At 35.4% G+C, this 24,149-nt stretch overlaps 1 protein-coding gene across 10 annotated transcripts in view; it reads right to left on the bottom strand.

The window, feature by feature from the left end:
* The window catches only part of BIRC6 (baculoviral IAP repeat containing 6), a 210,366-nt gene that overhangs the window by 63,039 nt on the left and 123,178 nt on the right, over positions 1-24,149 (bottom strand). For all 10 annotated transcript variants that reach the window (XR_006269389.1, XM_043468279.1, XM_043468278.1 and 7 more), the window contains 11 exons: positions 22,246-22,525; positions 20,694-20,950; positions 20,335-20,443; positions 17,932-18,153; positions 16,156-16,936; positions 14,131-14,274; positions 13,569-13,698; positions 10,308-10,439; positions 9,157-9,324; positions 7,501-7,674; positions 5,930-6,126 (listed from right to left, as the gene is read on the bottom strand). Coding sequence is in view for 9 of the 10 variants with exons in the window: in XM_043468279.1 (XP_043324214.1) it covers positions 5,930-6,126; positions 7,501-7,674; positions 9,157-9,324; positions 10,308-10,439; positions 13,569-13,698; positions 14,131-14,274; positions 16,156-16,936; positions 17,932-18,153; positions 20,335-20,443; positions 20,694-20,950; positions 22,246-22,525 (2,594 nt within the window). In the remaining variant the exon portion in view is untranslated. The remainder of the gene's footprint in view (positions 1-5,929; positions 6,127-7,500; positions 7,675-9,156; positions 9,325-10,307; positions 10,440-13,568; positions 13,699-14,130; positions 14,275-16,155; positions 16,937-17,931; positions 18,154-20,334; positions 20,444-20,693; positions 20,951-22,245; positions 22,526-24,149) is intronic.

Here is a 24,149-nt window from a genome sequence, read left to right as displayed (position 1 = left end):
TGGTATGTGCCAAGTACTTCTACTCTAAAAGTTACTATTTTCTCCTTTGTAATTAGTTAAGTATCTGTAGACAGAGTCTTTGAAGACTATGTAAATACCTTGTTTCCCACTCAACTTTGATCATTAGAGTTAGCATGTTTATAATGTTTGCAAGAAATAATAATTATTATGGTAGCTGCCAAATGGTGTTTTCTAATTCTTTCATTAATTCTACACTTATTGGTTGGCAGTGAACTGTACACAAAAACATTTCCTTCTTCTTCATCTATTTATTCATTCATTTATTAATTTAGTTATTAATTAATTCTAAAGTTACTCTGCGATTCATGGAGTCGCAAAGAGTCAGACATGACTGAGCCACTGAACTGAACTGAACTGAAAGTTACTCTGCAAGTAATAATCTGTTACTATCATTTTATCTCATGACCAAGTAGAATCAGGCTTGGAAGAGGAACCCCTTTAAAGGAGACTTCTATATCTAGGCTCATCTTGTACATTCTCTGCCCGAATCCTAGAATTTTTCCAAGGGGCACTGATTTCTTTTAGTGGAAATGATAAATGGATCTGCTTTACAAAGCAGATATGGGACACAGGTATGTACACACTGCCTAAGGCAGTCTGACTCCATGCTCTATAAGCAAACAAATCTACGAAAAACATGTATAGACACATATATATGTGTGGGCTTCCCAGGTGGCTCAGTGGGAGAAGAATTTGCCTGCAATGCAGGAGACACAGGGCATGGCAACCACTCCTGTATTCTTGCCTGGAGAATCCCGTGGACAGAGCAGCCTGGTGGGTTACAGTCCACAGGGTTGGAAAGAGTTGGACATGACTGAAGCAACTGAGCATGCATGCATATATATGACTACATATATAGATAAGCTTTCTAGCCTGCACTCTTCCATATGTCATGGTCGTGAAAAACAAAGATAACGTAACTGTTACAGGTTAAAGGAGACTAAGTTCAGTTCAGTTCAGTCGCTCAGTCGTGTCCGACTCTTTGCGACCCCATGAATCGCAGCACACCAGGACTCCCTGTCCATCACAAACTCCCGGAGTTTACCCAAACTCATGTCCATTGAGTCAGTGATGCCATCCAGCCATCTCATCCTCTGTCATCCCCTTCTCCTCCTGCCCTCAATCCCTCCCAGCATCAGGGTCTTTTCCAATGAGTCAACTCTTTGCATGAGGTGGCCAAAGTACTGGAGTTTCAGCTTCAGCATCAGTCCTTCCAATGAACACCCAGGACTGATCTCCTTTAGGATGGACTGGTTGGATCTCCTTGCAGTCCAACTAAGTTCAGTTCAGTTCAGCTCAGTCGCTCAGTCGTGTCCGACTCTTTGTAACCCCATGAATTGCAGCACGCCAGGCCTCCCTGTCTATCACCAACTCCCGGAGTTTACTCAAACTCATGTCCATCGAGTCGGTGATGCCAACCAGCCATCTCATCCTCTGTCGTCCCCTCCTCCTCCTGCCCCCAATCCCTCTAAGCATCAGGGTCTTTTCCAATGAGTCAACTCTTCACATGAGGTGGCCAAAGTACTGGAGTTTCAGCTTCAGCATCAGTCCTTCCAATGAACACCCAGGACTGACCTCCTTCAGGATAGACTGGTTGGATCTCCTTGCAGTCCAAAGGACTCTCAAGAGTCTTCTCCAACAGTCCAACTAAAGAGACACCTAAATGCAATATATCATATGACCCTGAATTGAATCTATGACCACAAACTTCCTCAAACCATGCCAAAGAAAGTGATTTTTTTTCTTTTCCTTCTTCAGAACATTAGTGGGGCAACTGGCAAAATGTGAGTAAGAGCTGTTCACTGACTTATTTTTATCATTAACCTCAGGTAACATTTTCTTCTTTCTTTCCATGGCTATCTGTTTTTTAATTATACATCATACATTATTGACAAGATGTTTAACTCTTAAGTTTATAATTAAGAGTTTAGTTTTATTTTAGAAAACGGTCAAATTACTAGTGGGTCAGCTTTATATTAGAAAATGGTTTAGTTTTGTATTAGAAAACAGTTTTATTACTGGTGGGTCAATCTTAAACTTATGGAGGCTTTTATAAATTTATTAAGAGTCTGCTGTAGTTTTACCATTATTTTTCAAGTGAGTCCCTGATTACCAGTATGTCATCTATACTTTTTAATGTGTGACTCATTTGAAATTTCAATAGAAAAGCTGAAGATTTTTACCTCTAACTTGGAAGGAACAGAATTACAAATTGTTTCTTTCATGTTGGACAGACACTGACATGTCTGGACAGTTCGTTCAGCCTTCCAGTTTTCTCTCAAGAACTCTTAAGTATTCAGGAGCCAGCTACAGTTGTGCAAAACTTCATGTGCAGAATTCAGAGTACCCCATCTATGGGTCCCTTCTTCCTGAATTTCCCCCCTTTTAATCTCCAGCCAGAATGGAAGAACCAAACTTCTCTAAAGCTTTTGCATGAGTTCTATCATCTCACCCCACAGAGACTGAGAAGTAGTCTCAGAAGATTAATCTCACCCAATGTGGCTTTATTCTTTTCATGTTTAAATCCTCTCCAACAGGTGCCTACTTTTGGTCACTCTCCAGAGCCTTTAAACAATTGCTTTTTCTTTTCTTTTAAAGATAGTCTGTCCAGACTTAATATATAAGAAGAGTCCATCATAAACCTACTATCCTATATTACCAATTTACCTTTTATGGAAAGAGTAGTAGTGGTTGAGGAAAATGTCCAAAATCCTCTTCACTGGGTATAAAACTCTAGGATGAGAGATTTTTTTTTTTTTTTTTTTAACATTTCAAAGAAGTAATTCCCTGGCTCCCAAGGTGTCTGATGAAAGGTTAGTTGTTAGAATTATTGTTACTGTTTTGAAAGAAATGGGTTTACTGTTTTTTGGCTGGTTTTAAGCTTTTCTCTTGTTTTTAAGTAGTTTATCATAATGTTCTTAGGCATGAATATCCTATTTGGGATTTAGAGAGCTTCTTAAATTTTGGATTGAGGTTTTTTTATCATAGTTTTGGAAAATTTCCTTCCTTTCAGTATTGTTTCTGTCCTTGTTTCAATTCATTCTTTTTCTGTGACCATAAATACACATCAGAATTTTTCACTTCTAGCTACATGTCCATAGGCTGTTATGTTCTTTTCATTCCTTACACATTCTATTTCTTTTGACATATCTTCTCTACTACTAATTTTATAATCTTTAAGTGTTTAATCTGTTGAAAAACCCATCTAACAGTTCTTAATATGAAATATTAGACATTTCCAACCCATTCTATAAGGCAGTATTACCCTGATGCCAAAACCAGACAAAAACATCCTAAAAAGAGTACACACCAAAATCTGTATTCATTTCCTATATGCTTTGCTGAAACACATCACCACAAACTTACTGACTTAAAACAACACAAATTTATTATCCGAAAGATTTACAGGTCAGAAATCTAAGAGTCTTACGAGCTGGAATCAAAGCTCTGGATCCTAAGTATCAAGTGCTCTTTCTGGAGCCTCTCGGGGAGTGTCAGTTCCTTGTGTTTTCCAGCTACTAGAGACCATTCACATTCCTTGGCTTTCAGCTGCTTCATTTAAACCTCTGCTTTCATCATCACATCTCCCTCTTTGACTATGCCAGTACTGTCAAACAACTTTCTTCATTCCTGGCTCAGGGTTAGATGACTGAGGGGATCCATGACTGATCTCTTCACACAGCCCTTATGTGACTGACTATACTAGCATCTGGATTTTTCTGAGGTTCCAGCAAACACTGAAACCACATCCTTGCCCTTCTCTCCAGAGCATGCTTTTCTGATAGCAAATCTCTAATTTTAGCATCTTCCCTCAATTTATCTCTTTCCTCTCACATTTTGCTATTAGTACCAAGAAGAAAACAGGTAATTTCACACTTAGGTTGGAAATTCAGCTGAATATCCAAGTTCATCACTTACAAGTCCTGCCTTCCACATACAGGACACAAATACACTAAGATTTCTATCACTAAAAGACAGGGAATCTCCTTTTCTCCACTTTCCAATAACATTTTCCTCATTTCCTACTAAACTATACCACTAGTACTTTTAACATCCATATTTCTACCAACAATCTGCTTAACCTAACTTAGGTATTCTCTATGATACATAGGTTCTCTCTATCATGATCCTCACTTTCTTCTGGGCCCTCACTGGACAAGGTTTTACCATCCATATTCTACTAGTTGTCTGTTCAAGGCAATTTAGACCTCTTTATATCGTGCTCCTCAAAATTCTTCCATACTCTGACAAATATTCAATTCTAAAGTTGAACTCACTCTTCTAGGTGTTTATTATAGCAGCACTTGGTCTCCAATCACTATAATGAACCATACTGAATACAGAACGAGGAAAGTCATTTTCACTGAGCAACAATAACCTTGAGAATGTTGGAGTTCTTCCCATTTCAAACTTCTAGCTATATCATTACAATTTTTAGAAAGCAATAAAATTTTACTCATATTTTTCTGTGACAGTCACCTTATATCCTAGTTATATCATCTAAAAATAAAAATACCATAGTTCTTTGAATAGAAGTTAAGTAATAACCATTTATCTTAATAGGTATTATTGTGGGTTGAACTGTATCCTCCCAAAGATATGCTCAAGTCTTAACCCCCAGCACCTGTGAATGTGAACTTATTTGAAAACAGGGTCTTTGCAGATGTAATCAATTAAGAGATGAGGTCATACTGGCTTAGGGTGGACCTCAAATCCAATAACGGTGTTTTTATAAGGAGCAGGAGATACAGATACAGAAAAGGAAGACAATCATGTAAAAATGCAGGCAGAAACTGGAGTGATGTAGTTAGAGGGCAATGAATGCCCTTAACTGTCAGCAATAATCAGAAACTAGGAAGAGGTAAGGAAGGATTCTCCCCTAGAGCCTTCACCGTGAGATTGGCTCTGGTGACACCTTTATTCCAGACTTACAGTCTCCTGACCTGTAAGAAAATTAAATGTCTGTTTTAAGCCACACAGTGTGTGGTACTTTGTTACAGCAGCCCTAGGAAACTAAACATACATAAACTTATATACACACACACACACACACACACACAAAGTAGATAAAATTACAGAGAATAACTTCCCTACCTCAATCAACAAAAATAAAGAACTTCATATTTACAGCTCTCCATGTATCACACACTTCCTTCCTTTAATAAAAGGACATTTAAAGTACACAACTCAATGACAGTAACATTAACAGACAGGGGAAGAAGTTAATGTTTTAAAACGACTTAAATAGAAATGGCATTTAAAAAGAAATAAAAGTGAAGCAAAAAGACATAGTGTATTTGGGCAGAAGAATATACTACTATTTTACTCCCCTATTTTCTAGTAGTATCTATAATTAATCTCACATCTTAAGAAGTGTAGAAATAAAAATGCTACAGTGTGATGACCCTGGCAAATGTGCTCGGTTTACAACATTTCTTTACTAACAGACAACCAGTCCATCCTAAAGGAGATCAGTCCTGGGTGTTCATTGGAGGGACTGATGTTGAAGCTGAAACTCCAATACTTTGGCCACCTGATGCGAAGAGCTGACTCATTTGAAAAGACCCTGATGCTGGGAGAGACTGAGGGCAGGAGGAGAAGGGGACAACAGACGATGAGATGGTTGGATGGCATCACTGACTCAATGGACACGAGCTTGGGTAGACTCCAGGAGTTGATGATGGGCAGGGAGGCCTGGCATGCTGCAGTCCACGGCATTGCAAAGAGTCGGACACAACTGAGCGACTGAACTGAACTCTTAGAAAGCTACATATAGGCTGAACTTTGAAGGATTTATACAATACTCAAAGACTTTAAGGGAAAGGGTACTTCAAAGGTTAAGTTAAACATAAACAAAAAAATGGTCTTTGCCATGGAATGATATAATTAATTGGGAATCTTATCTTACCTGTTGAATTACTTCTGGATATAACATGGGTAATCTTTCTGCAATAAGAGCCAGTCCACCCATTCCTGCAAAAACTTGTAATGGTGACTGAATGGGACAGGTTTCAAGTAAAGATTCATCCAATATCCCATCCATACATTCATCACTTGGAGTGAGAGCCTCATCATCGGGACAACTACCAAGTAAATCTCCATGATCTAGAAGAATAATCAAAAATAACAGCTAAAAGAGAGGATCTATTTTTATAATATTTTTTCATTTACAAAGCAGATGCTATTGTCATTTCTCTATTCAACAAAAGAGCATAACTATCCCGTTATTCAGATTTAGTTATTTTAAAGCTAGATGCTACAAAAATATTTAAATAACTTCTGATACTGCTCCCTGTAGCTGTTTCACAACATGGTCCAATCAGGATCAGCATCATATTGAGAACTTTTGAAATGTAGACTCTCAGGTTGTACTCTGGACCTACTGAATAGGAATCTGCAATTTTATAATGTTCTGTAGGTGATTTGCAAGCACACTGAAGTCTGAAAAGTATTATTCTTTAGGGCAAACAAGTAAAACATCAGAGACTTCAGAAAATATTAATGTATGAGCATGTTATGCTCTAAAAGTATTCAATTAGGAAAAACTGAATACTGATAAAAAATTTTCATACTGAAAACTGAAAATTATACCATATTGGTTAAGTCTGAATCACTCACAGAGGAAAACCAAAAGCATATGTTCACATACAACCAGATCCTATGAACATTACAAGAGACAAATTATCCTGCTGAAAATTTGGGCTAAGGAAATGTATTAAAATTTATTAAAGAGCACAAAGGGCAAATAATTAAATACTGAATTTTAATCAAGGGAAACACTGAAAACAAATAAGATACCATATCCACACTATGAAAATCATTGCTGAAATAGCATTTATAGTAGTGAAATACTAGAATCAGAATGCTTCAACAACTGCGAAACAGATAAATTGTTATAAACATATAAAAACAGGAAGTAAAAATGCACATTTATAAATATTTAATTGAATATATAAAAAGGTAGGAAACTGTATGCTCCCACTTTTGTTTGAGAGAAAAAATGTTTATGAGCACAAAATATCACTCAATATAAATTATCAGTAAGTTGGAAAATCTAAATGAGGCCCACACTTTGATTATAAAATTATGAACAATTAACATGGCTCATTCAGAAATAACATTTTTTAAAAATTAGGAAGGCCCTGGCAGTCCAGTGGTTAGGACTACATGCTTTCACTGCTGAGGGCCCAAGTTCAATCCTTGGTCAGGAAACTAAGATTCAACAAACTGAATGGTGTAGCCAAAGAGGGAAAAAAATTAAAGCATATGGGCCCATAAAAATAAAGTGATGCTACACAAGGAATTAACATTAATTTCCAACAGAAATAATGGCAATCTTCTATATTCACAAATAACTCAGTCATAAAGAAAAAAAAATCTCAAGTTGATGTAATAAAATGTAAATTAAGTAATCAGCTACAGAAATCCCTGCCTGCTCAGATTACAGACTGTAACTTAAAAGAAGTATCGTACATGTACCTTTTTCAGGGTGCAATCTTTTAAAAGAATCTGTTTTTGACAGACTTGGGTCTGTAATAACTCTGGATCCCAATTTAACAGTCAGATCTATTGAACGGTAACCTTGAGGAAGCTTTCGGTCATATAGCAGAGTTAAAAGTTGAGCAAGCGTCATTTCAGCTGGCAACGGCTGGCCTAAAAATGACAAAGCTGAGTTAAAACTGGAATCCAAGAGGCAGACATTTACTTGATTCAGTTTATTCAATCCCTTAAAGCTTTTACTAAATTACAGGTCAAGAGTTTGATTCTGACACCAATTTCAAAACAATATAAAAACAGGCAACAGAAAGTTTACAAAACTCAAATCTGTTTCTGACAAATGTAAACAATAATGTCTATACAAAGTGATGGACAGGGAGGCCTGGCATGCTGCAGTCTATGGGGTCACAAAGTCAGACACCACTGAGGGACTGAACTGAACTGATAAAAAGTGTTAATTAGTTACTAACCAAATCCCACTAAGATCTGAGCAATGGTGAACAGGGACAAAAAAAAAAATCCATAAATCTGGAGTTGGCAAATCTTTTCCAAAAAGGCTAGATAATAAATATTTTAAGCTATGGAGGTCATGTGGTCTCTGCTGCAACTACTGCCTCTACTGTAGCAAGAAATAACAACGGACAACATATAAATGAATGGACACAGCTGTATTCCTATGTAAAGGTTTTTTTAAATTAATTATTTTAACTGAAGGATAATTTCTTTACAATACTGTGGGGGTTTTTGCCATACATCAATGTGAAATCGCCCATGGGTGCACATGTGTCCCCCCAACCTGAAGCGCCCCCCCACTTCCCTCCCCACCCCACCCCTCTGGGTTGTCCCAGAGCAACAGCTTTGAGGGCCCTGCTTCATGCATCACACTTACACTGGTCATCTCTTTTACATATGGTAATATACATGTTTCAATGCTATTCTTTCAAATCATCCCACCTTCCCCTTCTCCCACATAGTCTTAAAGTCTGTTTTTTACATCTTTGTCTCTTTTGCTGCCTTGTATATAGAATGGGTATAGCTGTATGCCTACGAAAATGTTTTTATAAACAGAAACATCCAGTCTACCTGCCACACTTTACTGGCCTCTGCTACAAATCAACAATGTCTAAAGCTAAAAAGTAAAATCAAAGTTAGTTGGCAGTTTGATTATAATGACACAGCACACACATGCAGATAAAATGGCTATTACCTCAACAAAAGGAAAGTATACTGGTCAAAGAATATGATTCAGGAAGAGAGGAAGCTTAACTATCAGGACTACATCTAAGAATTCCACTGCTAGAACTAGTTCTTTAAAATTAACCTCACGTTATGTCCTATATAACTTGTTATGAATGAACTAAAACATTAATTTTACTCATCATTTTATACCACATTCATAACAAAATTTAAGAAGCTAGTGCAAAACTGCAACATTATAATGTTTAAAAAGGGTATTAAATAGGTTACTTTCTTTTTATTCTCACTTCTCTTAGAGAGACCTGTATGGATAAAGTCTCACCAAATTATTTATCTCATCAACAGCAACTGATTAAACATGATTTTCGTTATGACAAATGTGATTTATTCATCTGTAAGATTACTAAAACTTCTGATATGCTTTATCACTGTGAACATTACCAGCTAAGAGTTTATGGAACAGATGAAACACAGGGACCGTGATTATTTTGCTGGCAGCGTCTGCTCCTGAGGAAGCACTTCCTATTTTATCAGGCATTGTCCTCCCTCTCCTGGATGGTGGGCGAGGTGGCGTAGATGACACAGCACGTTTAGACTGCGATTTCAGCCCTAAAACAAACAAACAAACAAAAAATTTATATAGCCAACACACTAATGAAGTTAAAGTGTATTTCTTCAATATATTACTAAAGCACCAGGAACACGAAAAGACAGGAAATATTTCTTTTCATGTAGTATCTAATCTCTTGATTCTATTTGTCATTTGATTCTATTTGTATTAGATTCTATTTGTCATTTATTATACTTCATGAATAACTGGACATGATTTAGCAACTAAACCACCACAATGAATAACTGGATGCATGTGTAACTATTTTTCAAGAAAGTATAAATTAATTCCTGTATTCTCTGAAATACATGTAGATGAGCATCCATTTACTGAAAAGTAATTTTGTGCAAAAATATACAGAAAAGCTTGTGTTCTTAATTTTTCTCTGAGAAAGAACACATTAAACCAATATATAGGTCTTCTATTTAAGAAGAAATGTAATCTAGGTTGAGCTTTCTCTTCTGAACTAAGAATTTTGTTAAGAAAAACATCCTCCAAGATTATCCCTTATCTTGACCAATTTTTCCTCTTCCTGTATCTAATATAGTAAAAACTCAGTTTTCAACCGATCTTCTTTTGAAGATTTTTATTTCCTAATTTTATGGAATGAGCACAATATCATAAGTGAAAACTAGTGAATAGTTTTTCAATTTGCATTAAAAAAAAAAGTTACAGAAAAATTCCTTAAGACTTAGCGAACTTTTAAAGAGTATAAGTCTCTGTACACTGTCAAGTTGAAATGCAACATCTAAATTATTTACACATGTTCATTCTGATGAGATACGGTAAGCACAAAATAAGTTTAATAATTCCAATGCCAAAGAGTAATTGATTTCTGATACAATAATTGTGCACTTAATATTAAGACATCATTACACCAGCTTTTTACATTAATAGTTTATTACATTAAGTTCCTATAAATATAAATTGTTACACTTAATAGAAACCAACAAAGTCAAGATTATATATGAAAAACTCATACCTGAAGCAACAACAACACTGTAATTATCCTGAAATCCATTTTCTGCCTTAACTTTTTCTTTTTCTTCATGGTTTTTCTTTTCCTTGTCATCTTTTTGTTCACTAATTAGTTTAGCAGTGATACTTGGTGTATCTATAAGAAATTTTTGTGTAAAATACATTGATTCTCAAAAATCAGTAAGAAGGGAAATAATAAATATCTTAGGGGACTTTACACAAGATTATATTGTAGCTAACACAAAGGCAATGTAGATGGTTTGGAAAAAATGTTATGAAGCCAAGTGTGACACATTCAATTCTCATTGATTTTATCAATGAAAGGGATTCATCATTCTCCATAGGCCAGGATACCTAAACTCCAATCTCTAGAAAATATTTTGTATTACAATAGTACTACCTCTAGAGGCAGTTTTTAAAACTATTATCAAGAACTTCTGTTTTATTTTATGCACAGATCAATCTGCTTATCACCTATATCTATATATTTCAGTCCTCACAACATGCATATCAAGGAATATTATTTTCAAAATAAGGAAACGGTCTTAGCAAGGTTACTGATACAATTGGTAAAGGGCAATATGAAACTCAAGCTCATGATTAATCCTAATATGCATTACATTGGACTTCTCCTGCTACAAATGGGAGTATAACCAAACAAGTTTAAGGAACAGAGGTTGCTGGTTTTATTATTTTTATTTGGCTAGGAATCTTAGATAAAATGACATATTTTACAAGTACTTTAAGAATGAATACCAAGGACTTTCACAGATAGTCATTAATCTGAATTAATATTTTCTTTCATGCTTTTGAATATGGCATGCTATTATAAATTATGAAATAAATGATGGCCATACAATGATCTTATTTAACCACTAAGAAACTCAAAAAGTACAAGGGGAAAATGGAGGGGAAAAGAACAGAGCTTCAGTCAGCTGTAAAACAACTTCAAGAGGCCGAACAAATGTGTAATTAGGATCATTAAAAGAGCAGAGTTATGGGAAGACAAATATATTTGAGAAACTAATAGGCAAAACATTTCCAAATCTGATAAAATTCATAAACACACATATTTAAGTCAAAAAACTCAAATCATAAGGAACATGAAGAAAACTACAAGGCATATCATTTGATGATAGTAATAGTCAAATTGCTTAAAAACAATGATAGAAATTAAAAAAAAAACAACGAACACAATCATTATTTGAAAGCAATATAGTTAAAAGCAACAGGAAGCAGGTAAAGGGACCGCTTAAATAATTTTGGATTCTTTGTTTTCAAGAATATTAGTAAAATACATATGCACATGTTAATATATCATAAGATGTAATTAAAGAATACAAATACAGTTTAAAGACCAAAGTACTGCTAACCAGAGGTTAAAGTAGGCACTTAGAAGTTTCTGATATTTACTAAGGATGACTCAGTTGGACTTTTTAGTAGGATACTGTTCTTCCACAGCCATCAGTTTTATTTTTAATTTTTAGATCATAAAGGGAGCTAGTTTGCTCAATATTCTAAATGACAGAAAAAGACATTTTAGAAAATAGTATTCATTTATAGTAAAGATAAATAAAAAAGTTAAACTTCCAGTTATTTTGTACTATGTCTATACATTTCGATTAAGTTAAATGTTGACATCTCAAAAACTGAATTTCAGTACTCTTCTTCACTTTCTTCCTTCAATTAATTAAAAATTTTTTCTTCATCATGTAAAACGCACAATTTCAGAAAATTGAAATGTAGAAAAAAGTGTGTAAAATCAAATTTTCACAAAGTTTAGCTATAACAGGTAAGGTGGAGGTTTTCAAATAAGAAAAAAATGTTAGACATTTATAATATATTCTAACTCTTTACTGTGTTATATGTAAAATGTAGGAAAGCATTATAATATTATGCACACATTCATGTTAGATGCAGTGTCTAAAACCAATAAACAATCTTTTCTACTTTATTTTCTCAAAGTGATCATATTCACTCATGTGGTTTAACTTACCGTCTGTGTAAGTATGTTTGGTATGCTTAGTTGCTCAGTCGTGTCTGACTCTTTGTGACCCCATGGACTGCAGCCTGTCAGGCTTCTCTGTCCATGGGGATTCTCCAGGTCAGAATACTGGAGAGGGTTGCCATAGCCTCCTCCAGGGGTTCTTCCCAAACCAGGGATTGAACACAGGTCTCTCGTATGCAGGCAGATTCTTTACCGTCTGAGCCACCAGGGAAGCCCAAGAATACTGGAGTGGGTAACCTCTCCCTTCTCCAGGCGATCTTACCGACTCAGGAATTGAACCAGGGTCTCCTGCATTGCAGCCGAATTCTTTACCAGCTGAGCTACCAGGGAAGCCCAAATATGTATGGTAACAATTCCCCAATCTCTTCAACTCAGTCTTTTATTTCAAATTTGGATTAATATGTCCAACTAATAAATAGATAATGCCAGTTTTTTGGGAACTCCTAACTTGTTTCAGTTAACAGTGTTGCTCAAGGACTTAGAAACACACTGACTTATATTTAAATTGCAAACTTTTAAATTTTCAGTTTGTTTTTTATTCTGACAATACATAAAATATCATAAATACTCTGAGAGGCAGAGTATGTGTCCTGCTCACTTTTACAACCCTAGAAGAAATTACTGTGCTTACACATAGCAGATACTCAATGACTAAATACATCACTGACTAGGATTTCAGAGAGGCAAAAAAGGAAACTCATCATAGTCAACTGGCATTCTACCCCCAAAATGCTTTTACTTCAGAAACTTATATTCTATTTAAAGGCATCAACTGAGAGCTCTTGAAATAGACAAGAAATCTACAGGAAAAGTTCCGTCTTCCTCACGGTTATAAATAATAAAGTCACCAGCCGATTCTACCTACTGACCATTCATTTATCTCCTAGATTTAGTAAATGTTTATTACTTAGAATGCTGTCATACAACCTAATATACTGTGCAAATTCATCTACTATAAAATAGCCTTATGGTTTATCTCGAGAAAATTCCATCAATAGCTTCCCACAGCTTGTTGCCATTTCCAGCTGCCAGTTCTGCCACTACTAAACATAATGCATCTAACAACAAAAGAATTACAGGTGCTGGAATGTATTATACATTTTGTACACTGCATCATGTTTTGAAATGTGAAACCATCTTGACCATTTCATGTCATTAAATAGTTTCTCAGTGAATATAATAAAATTATAAAAATGATAAAATTCCTATATACATATAACAAAGTTAAAGAAAAATAAATATTTAAATCTGACTTGCCTGACACTCTGTCCAGAACTTCTGATAATGTTGTTGAGACTGGCAAATGAAGTGTTCGGAATTTGTGGCCTGCTCCATACATTGGATGCTGGATGACGTGGCTAGTAGCATTAATTCTCCCCTTGTACAGCTGGAAATCAAGACATAAAGAAGAGATTTTTTGAAATATATTTCATTATATAACAATTTCAAAAGCATAAAGGAATAAAAATTCAATAATGCATACAAAAATATACGAGTTTATTTTCTGTATTTCTTCAAATGTGGCATGTCTGTCATGTGATTTGTTGATCAAATTTTGCATTAGCACTGTTGTACCCAACAATCTGTCACTTTTCTTCCCAAATCAAATTATACTATTCATGGCAATTTACAACTAGGTTATTCCAGACAGAGTTAGCGGAGATTTCTAAGTTCTATCATTAAGTATAAAAGCTATGATAATTTCATTCTGCTGTATTAGAAATTAGAGCAGAGATAACTGTAAGCTCTGATATGAAAACATAAAATATCTTTATACACAGTTCATCATTAAGATTTAATTTAATTGTTAAATACTCACTGGACAGGGAGACTGAAGAAACATTGTCACTTTCTCATCCTCCAGCATCAACTGCAAGAATAATCTACGTACAAACCCTGAAATATTGCCTGATGTTGGAAGGTTCCCTCTTTGAGGAGATGTCTGAAACAGTTCACAGAGAACCTGGCAAAGTGAGAGATTTAAAAAGTTAAAAGTGGTACTTCCAGCTTTTTACTTTAAAGAATAAAGAGGAAATTTAAAATGTGGATTAATAAGTATGTTTCAGTTCATCAAATTAGCAATTAAAGAATATATTATTCCATCTTAAATGAATAAGAAGTAGACATCAAGTTAAAAGTGAATCAGAAATTTCTGTGGATAAGAGAAGTTACTAGTACAGGGTTTTCATAAAATACCTGGCAAAACCAACTTAATTTTAACTTCAATCAATATCTGAATGTGGTTGCTATACAATAAAAATTCTGAAAAAAAAGGTATTAAAAATATAAAATAAAGCCTTAAGAAGAAACTAAGAGAGGATAACCAGGACAGAAGACAATGGAACAGAAAGTTTCACTCTACCCACAGGCAGAAACCAAATTTTCAAATACTCATATTTAAGGACTTCGTTAAAATTGGTAATTTAAGCATTTCTTTCAAATTAGGCACATTAAGTAGATAGTTTCCCAATAACATAGTTGAGGCAATAAAGTATCTTCCTCTTCTAAAAGTTAAGTCATTCAGTAGTTTTTAAAAACTGTAATAGCTCATCCTTTTAGATATTAATAGTTTAACTGATAAGCACTGGTAGCTCAGACGGTAAAGCGTCTGCCTACAATGCAGGAGACCCAGGTTTGATCCCTGGGTCGGGAAGATCCCCTGGAGAAGGAAATGGCAACCCAGTCCATTATTCTTGCCTGGAAAATCCCATGGACTGAGGATCCTGGTAGGCTACAGTCCATGGGGTCGCAGAGAGTCAGACGCGACTGAGCGACTTCACTTCACCATATTTCAAAGGGTTGGACACGACTGAGCAACTGAACTGAACTGGACCATGTCTCAAACAAGCTCTATGCTAGTATACATAGCATAACATGCTCATATACATTATAATCCTCTCAAAAGAAAAAAATCTTTTGAGAGGCAGGTATTATTATTTCCATTTTCTAGTTTAAAACCTGTTGAAGATCACAGCAGCTGGAAACAAGAAAATCTGGCAAAAAGGAACTAGAATTATTTTAGAGATAATTCCAGCTTTCAAGAGTTTTGGCCCCCAGACTCAATACAATAATCTTTCATACTTTGAATGTGATTTGTCAAGAGTCTCCTGTCTGAAACCTACTCTAATGTCTGCTTCATTAGAAGCATGGAGAAGGCAACGGCAACCCACTCCAGTACTCTTGCCTAGAAAATCCCATGGACGGAGGAGCCTGGTAGGCTGCAGTCCATGGGGTCACTAAGAGTCAGACATAACTGAGCGACTTCACTTTCACTTCTCACTTTCATGCATTGGAGAAGGAAATGGCAACCCACTCCAGTGTTCTTGCCTGGAGAATCCCAGGGACGGCGGAGCCTGGTGGGCTGCCGTCTATGGGGTCGCACACAGTTGGAGATGACTGAACCGACTTTGCAGCAGCAGCAGCATTAGAAGCAAACCAACAGCTTTTAACAATCTAGTTACTACAAAATGTAATGTCTTGATGCAGATGAGCCCTTCAATGGCCAGCTTTAAGTGGTCAATCTTGTTCCAAGAGCTGAAGCATCATATTGGGGGTAGATTTTTTTAAAAGAGGATTTCTTTAGCTAGAATCTTGAAGAATTTGTCTATCATTCATCAAAAAGAATAACTGACTTATGTTAATAAGTGAAGAGAGGAGGGAAGAGATATCAGTACTTAATTTTAATTATGGTTTAAATTCAAATCCTTAAACGCACCCAACCAGAAACTTCATCATCACCTGGCCCTAATACATGCCACTTTCTGAACTAATTTCAAGAGTGTTATGTGACAGCACATTAAAACAGTAAGACACCTGGAACATAAGTTAGTTTTTCGATTCTTACCTGGGCCATCAGCTTTTGATTATTAGGGTGACATGAAATGCACTGCAGGAAGAATGCAACAGTTGCATTCTCAATTGCTGTCCTCTGCTGGGTAGTCAATCCCGTTGTAGCAGCTGAGGAGAGAGAAGCTGACCTTGCACTGGTCTGCTGGGCACTTAGGTTGTGTCCTCCAGAGGTGGATCCAGAGTGACACAATAAAAACAGAAGTGCTGTCCACAGTGGATTGACTTCAGACCCACCAAGCCAGTCTTTCATGATATGGCTATTGCCAACTTCTGTCAAAAACCTAAGAATAGGAGCAACCAGGTCTGCTGTGATAGGCATCTTATTACATTGCTGTGGAACGTGGTGCCGCCTCAGTTTGTCCTGGGAAGTATCTACTGATTGAGCAATGCTTTCAGAGTAAGAAATGTGGTTAAAACAAAAACTAGCCAGACTCCTCACAAGAAGAGAAGGCAAACCTGAGTCCAATAATTGTTTGATAGCTTCTGGAGACTGAGAAGAGGAAGCAAGGGTTGCCAAATGTGATTCAGTTAGGGCAAGAGGCGCTTGTGCATTTTTAGAGTCGTCTGTTAAAGATGAACTGAGATCTTGCTTTTTGCTATCATCTGTCATGGACAGTCTGTGGTGACACTGCACTGGGGGAGGGGTAATGCCCATCCAGCCCATGAGCAAAGAAAAATAACTCGGGTGTATGTGACACATCGAGCAAAGCAGACTGTCCACAGCTTTCTTCAAAACCATATTGCAGGGAAGAGACATGGACCAGTTAAAAAGTAACCTAGGGAATAAAAGATATCATGTTAAAAAAAATACACTTATTTTTAGAAAGACCTCACTGTCCATTATTTCTACTAGAAATCACTCTGATGAAAATTACACAGTTTAACATTCAGTATTACGACATTATAATGTCTCAGCAAGACTGGTTCTGATAAACATCATTAAGTACTTCAGCAGGCTAAAGTAAGACTTGCAAGATGAACACAGAAAACTAAGAGATCTATATCAAAATGGTTCTACCATTCTCTGTGTGACCTAAAAAAAGAAACGACATACAGAAAATAATGAAAAAAGTATAGCAAAGAAATGTTTAGATTGAATTTGACATGATTAATGGCTTTAATTCATGTCTGCAAAATGAAAACTATTAGTGAGCTTCACTAATAAGTCATGGATTATGCCAAATAAAAGAAGCAAATATGAAAATGACAAACTAGAGAACAAAAGGCCGACCTTTTATGAGTCACGGAACTCTTCAGAAATAAATATTATATTTTGCCATAGACTTAAAGTTATTAGGCAGTCAGCTCAATAAAGCCTTAACTGTGTATGGTGAAGAAATGTGGTTTAAGTGGAAACTACTAGTCAAAAGAACAATCATGGCTGTCTAGAAAGAATGAGAAACAAACAACTGTAAAGAACTGTCTAAAGCAGTCTTTTAAAATTTCTAGTTACACTTTCCCTCCAAAGTTGTACATTAAAGATAAAAGAATCTGGTGAGTAAACTTACAAAAGAGAATAAACAATGTGAACTGCAGAATACACTGAACATTCCAAATTTAGGTGGGAAAAGCAGCAATGACACTAACACAGCTTCTTAAAACATGAAGATTAAATCTGAGTAGCATCTCATTTCAAAATGATATCATTTATACTTATCTAGCACTTTCATTATTTTTATACAACTAAGCATATAAAAATGCTGTTTTATCAAGTAAAAACCTAAAGTGATCTAATACTGGGGAGAAAAATAATTTCGTAAATCATACTTACTCAAAGAGCTCCCGGTCTAGCAGTGCTGGTAAATCATATTCTACCAGCAGTTCATAACTGTGCCACAAAATTGCTGCTACACAGTGCAAATGAGAAGGAGATGGCATCAAAAGACCATACTCTATTGATGAAGAGTTAGGACACATGTAACTCATCCTGCCACTTCTTTTCATAGCAGCCACTCTTGCAGAATCACTGACCCATTTTAACAAGGCCTGAATTCTTAAGAAAAGATGAATGCAAATAATCAATTATACTACAGATGACATTTAATACAGATAAATACTGCCACTGCATGTAAGCAATGTATATATAAGAATAATATATGATTATTCTCAGTAATTTTAATTTAAAATAGGAGGGAAAAGGAATTATGCAATCAATAATGTCAAAGTAATTCTAATTTTCCAATAATACCTATTTAAGTGATGAAAATATTTGCAATATCTCGTCTAATCAGCATATAAATACTGATTCTTACCTCATTTATGGCAGAACATATAAATCTCTAGAATTACAGGATAGACAGTTTAAAAAAACTAATTTTATAGTCTAAATTTTTACTCTGTTTATAATAAATCCACATATCATAGAGCAGTGATTGGGGGGGTCAGCTCTTCATTGTGCAGAATCTCATGCAATATACCATGTTTCACATCTCTGGTCCCCAAGTATTAAATACTAGTAGCAGACACCCACCCTCCTGCATTCTGACAAGCGAACAGCCTCAACACACATACGTTTCCAAGTGCCACCCTACTACACTCCATTGCCTAGAGCTGGGGACCACAAAATGAAAGCAAAAGACTTTTTAAAGCAATAATGCTTTGAACTTAGTATTTTTAAGGGGTGGGGGATAGATTTATTTTCAAGTTCTTAAAACACTGTTTATCTTTGTTTTGTTTACTTTTAAATGTCTAGAGCACAAGATTCTTTGCTTAAGGTTAAAAGAAATGGGAGTTGGAAGGTATATAATACCACTTAATCTCTCTCTCTACCCTGAAGGACTGAAGGATCAAATACTTTAAATTTCATATGACAAGAAATAAGGAAAACTCATAGGAAAAGAAGGGAGATGAGACAATTAGGGAAAAGTAACATTTCCTAGAAAAACAGCAGCCAAAATCTTGTCATTAACATCAATTCTAAAATATTCTGAAATAGCTATATTTGCATTATGCTAAGAAAGTAATTTTAAGCACAATTTCTTCTTATGATAAAAAAATTAAAAATAAAATAACCACAAGACTGCAGGAAACCTATTCTAGAAAAATATTTAGCACATATTTTTAACCCTATTAATCATTATGATTCAAATTTGACATAAATTACTATTCACTTTGTCAAAAAATACTCCAATATATTTTAAAATACAATATAGTTACCATACAGTTTATATACAGCAAAAGTTTAATGGAAAGGAAGTCAGCCTATTCAATATTTTGAAGTTATCTGACAAACTAATTTTACTTTGTTAAATATATTCTTTAAATATTTTTAACCCAGAGTACATGAACGCAATGAGTCTAAAATTAATGAAAGCTATTACATTGTCAGGGATTAAGTAACAATTTTTCTGAGATGACTTCCCTGCCAGGCACTCTAATTCATACCCTTCAGTCTGACCTACATAAATCTCCCCTTATTAGGGACACTGTTCTGTCTCCCCACTCCTGAGGGCCCAAGCTGGACTGAATAAACTTGATCTCTCTAGTATTAGCACAATGCCAGACATATACCAACTACTCGGTGAACAGCTGTAAAATGAGTAAGAACCCACCAAAAAATTAATAATCTGTTAATAATTCATGAAGTAAGATGTTTAACAACATACCAAATGATTTCACTTTAAATACAAATTAATAAAAGTAAAGAATCTTAATTGAATATAAAATATTCAACATACTTAAAAGGATATTAACTCAGGAAAACAGTCTCCAGCGTAAAGATAATTCATATTACTTATACAAACAAAAACACGTTTCAAAGATACTTGGAGTCCTTATGAATTTGGAGGTAGAAGACATTGAGGAAGAACTACATTAGTAAAACTTACCTAAAATTACCTATACTGCAAGATCAGTAAACATTTAGGTGAAACAATCAGTATTATTTACTTGGTATGACAGTGTTTCACTTTGTGGTAGAAAGCAGGAGAAAGAAGGGAAAGAATCTAATGAAAAGATGTCAACGGATAATATAAATGATCAGTGAAACATTACTATTATCAAAATAGTCCAGGTATCTAATATAGACACAACAGTCCGTTATTTCTGTAAGTTTAGTAATACCTAAGCTTAACTTTTACAAAAAGATCTTTAAAAAAAAGCATTATTAGTAACATCCACTGTGTGAGATTATGTGTATATATGTTCTCATGTGAAAAATGAGATCACCACATACCTGTCTTTTGTTCCTGGATCCTGAGTTGTTCCAAGCTGGTAAAGAATATCTATCGTAGAGTCAGAAGACAGTCCATTCAGTCTTCCAAAAAGTAAAGGGCTATTCAAATCTTGCAAAAAGAGAATCAAAAGGAAAAATTTGCTAAATAAGCAAATGAGATTAAAAGATTCGCTCAGTTTAATCTTATTCATTAAACATAACTTCTATAAAATTCAAAAACAACAAAAAAAATCAAACTCCAAAAATAATGAAGCCATATGGAATTTAATTTTGGAAATGGAATTAATCACAAACATAGTAGTTCAAATATTATTTCTCTGCAGATATGTAAAAATTCAAATACCAAAATTAATTGTCACCTGTAGGATCACTGCCTGATGCTGCACAATTTCTCAGAAGAATGTCTATAAGCTTTAGGCCAATTCGAGTGGACTGAAGTCCTATCTTGACGAGCACAACCTCAATGTTGGGTGAGTGCATTCCACAGTACGGAGACATCAGGAGGGCAGCACAAGTCTGCAGCAGATTAGCAGTGGGTGCAGCTGCACTTGCCATCATTCCTTCCAGATCACTTATGTGAGTAAGGCAATGATGCAATAACCGTAACCATCCGATACTGAAATGCAAAACACAACAACAGCTTATGGGTTAATTTAAGTACTTAAATTACTTCAGACTTCTGAAGTAAAAACTTTTCCAAGATCAAACAAAATTTCTCCAAGATCAGCAAGTTGCGGATGGACTGTCATGACAGACTCTCTTACTGAATGAAGTCACACACAAAAAGACAAAAATGACATGGGATCACTTATATGTGGATTATTTTTAAAAAGAGGGGGGAGGGCACAAATGAACAAACTCACAAAACTGAACAGAGGCATGGATACAGAAAACAAACTTATGTTTCCAGGGATAAACTGGAAGACTGGGATTCACATACAGACACTACTATATATGAAATAGATAACTACTAAGAACCTGCTGGGCCAGAGAACTCTACTCAATGCTCTGTAATGGACTACATGCAAAGAATCTTTTTAAAAAAAAAAAAAAAGGAGGAGATATGTGGTGAAAAAAATTTGTGCCTTATAAAGCAGAAAAAATAACCAGCATGTTGTATTTCATAAGTAGGTAGCACCAATCGATGTTTAAAAAAGAATATTTTTAGAATACTATAACATCAATAAGAGTTAAATACACAGTAAGTTTCCCCTATAACATAAAAAACAAAAATACTTAAGTACAAGTCGCCTTTAGGAATTATGAACTTGCTTTTTATTTAGTCAGGAAATAGTTTTGTATATACACATATGCATAAATATAAACAGCACAGGATCACAGAATTGCAAAACTGAAAAGACCTAGCAGCTTGAAAATAAAAAAGAAACCCCATTTTTTTTCCTCAGGTAAAACGTACAATAAAACCAATCTATAAAATTTTCAACCATCCAAATTTATCAGAAGAATGTAAATTAAAGGACACATTCAGGTCCTTCTTTGTTTGATCAGTTTGTATTAATTTGTATGGTTCAAATCAAACCGTTTACTGACTGGCAACTTAAGAATTACTAGATAACAGACCAGGTGCTTATCTGTGTGGTCAATTTGTTTGATTCAGATATATTTTTGGGGATCGGCATTTGGAAATACTTACGTAAGACTACAGTTCAAAGAAGTCACACCCACATAAAGCACATCACAGATCATCTCAAGCATTAAACACAACGAATTAAAGAACTAAACACAAAGAATGCAATTATTCTTTATTACACTTAAAAAATTATGATATTATTTAGAAATCTATGGAACAAAGAATTTTCTAAACTCTAATTTAAAAAAAGCAAAGAAGCCACAGAATAAATTTCATGAAAAGCACAGAAAGATTTTCCTTAAGAATGAGGAACTACATACCTTGTTTTGGATACCTGGTCTTCAGATGGAAGAAAGGGATTATTAACTGTTGCTGAAGAAGTGGTACCAAAAGCAGTGAGGCCCAGTAATTTGATCTGTGAGAGGCCTAGTGTGCTGGCATCTCGTGGACGATGGAGTCTAAGGCAGACAGCGGACGCTACTTCAGCTTTCACAAGCTGAATTTTTATGTAGGTAAGACCACTTGTGACAACAGGAGTAGACAATGGTAGCATGTTTACTCCATCTGCACTTACTTCTACAGACACTGAGGATGGGCAGGCTACAGAAAGAGAAAATCGAACAATTACTAAAGAAAAAGTAAATGCAAGTTCATGTTTTAATGGCAACTACAGTAAAATGGCAGCTTTCAGTTATATTCATTATGAAGTCATAAAAAGAATATGTAAATGCTAAGTCATACTTTGTTGCTAACTTCAATTATAATTGATTTTGGAGCTATTATATGAAATTTAGAGTATAATAAAAATTGTACATAAAAAATTATAACATTAACCTAAAAAACAGATTAACTGAAGATATGCAATCCACATATACTTCATTTTCTCGAAGAAAACAAAAACAGGCAATTACTCTATTATTTCTACTCTCAGAATTATCACCAGCAAAGTGGGGCATTTGATTAGTATGCTGTGGTTTACAGCTGTATATAATTCAGGAAGAATGTGACTTTAAAAGTACCTTTTCACAAACTCATTATTTCACTACTATCATATTGCTATGATTTTAAACACATTTGAGTTTAGAAATTTTCACCTCTGATCCTTTTTTGCCTTTCAAAATTTAAACATTCAGAATATTTAAAATAATTTCCTGCTAAAATTTAAGGAGGCCAAATGAAGTAGTCGAAAAAGCAAGAGTTCCAGAAAAACATCTACTTCTGCTTTATTGACTATGCCAAAGCCTTTGATTGTGTGGATCACAACAAACTGTGGAAAATTCTTCAAGAGATGGGAATACCAGACCACCTGACCTGCCTCCTCAGAAATCTGCATGCAGCTCAAGAAGCAACAGTTAGAACTGGACGTGGAACAGACTGGTTCCAAATCGGAAAAGGAATACGTCAAGGCTATATATTGTCACCCTGCTTATTTAACTTATATGCAGAGTACATCATGAGAAATACCAGGCTGGATGAAGCACAAGCTGGAATGAAGATTACCGGGAGAAATATCAATAACCTCAGATATGCAGATGACACCAACTTATGGGAGAAAGCGAAGAACTAAAGAGCCTCTTGATGAAAGTGAAAGAGGAGAGTGAAAAAGTTGGCTTAAAACTCAACATTCAGAAAAACTAAGATCATGGCATCTGGTCCCATCACTTCTTGGCACATAGATAGGGAAAGAATGGAAAGAGTAGCAGACTTTATTTTTGGGGGGCTCCAAAATCACTGCAGATGGTGACTGTAGCCATGAAATTAAAAGCTGCGTACTCATTGGAAGAAAAGTTATGACCAACCTAAATAGCATACTAAAAAGCAGAGACATTACTTTGCCAACCAAGGGCCTCCATCTAGTCAAGGCTATGGTTTTTCCAGGAGTCATGTATGGATGTGAGAGTTGGACCATGAAGAAAGCTGAGTGCCAAAGAATTGATGCTTTTAAACTGTGGTGTTGGAGAAGACTCTTGAGAGTCCCTTGGACTAGCCAGAAATCCAACCAGTCCATCCTAAAGGAGATCAGTCCTGAATATTCACTGGAAGGACTGATGCTGAAGCTGAAACTTCAATATTTTGGCCACCTAATGCAAAGAACTGACTCATTGGAAAAAACCTCGATGCTGGGAAAGACTGAAGGCGGGAGGAGAAGGGGACAACAGAGGATGAGATGGTTGGATGGCATCACCGACTCAATGGACATGAGTTTGAGTAAACTCCAGGAGTT

Source organism: Cervus canadensis, chromosome 5 (genome assembly GCF_019320065.1).
Source record: "Cervus canadensis isolate Bull #8, Minnesota chromosome 5, ASM1932006v1, whole genome shotgun sequence".
NCBI lineage: Eukaryota > Metazoa > Chordata > Mammalia > Artiodactyla > Cervidae > Cervus > Cervus canadensis.
Note: the sequence above shows the minus strand (reverse complement) of the source record. Positions and strands in the feature narration are given on the sequence as shown.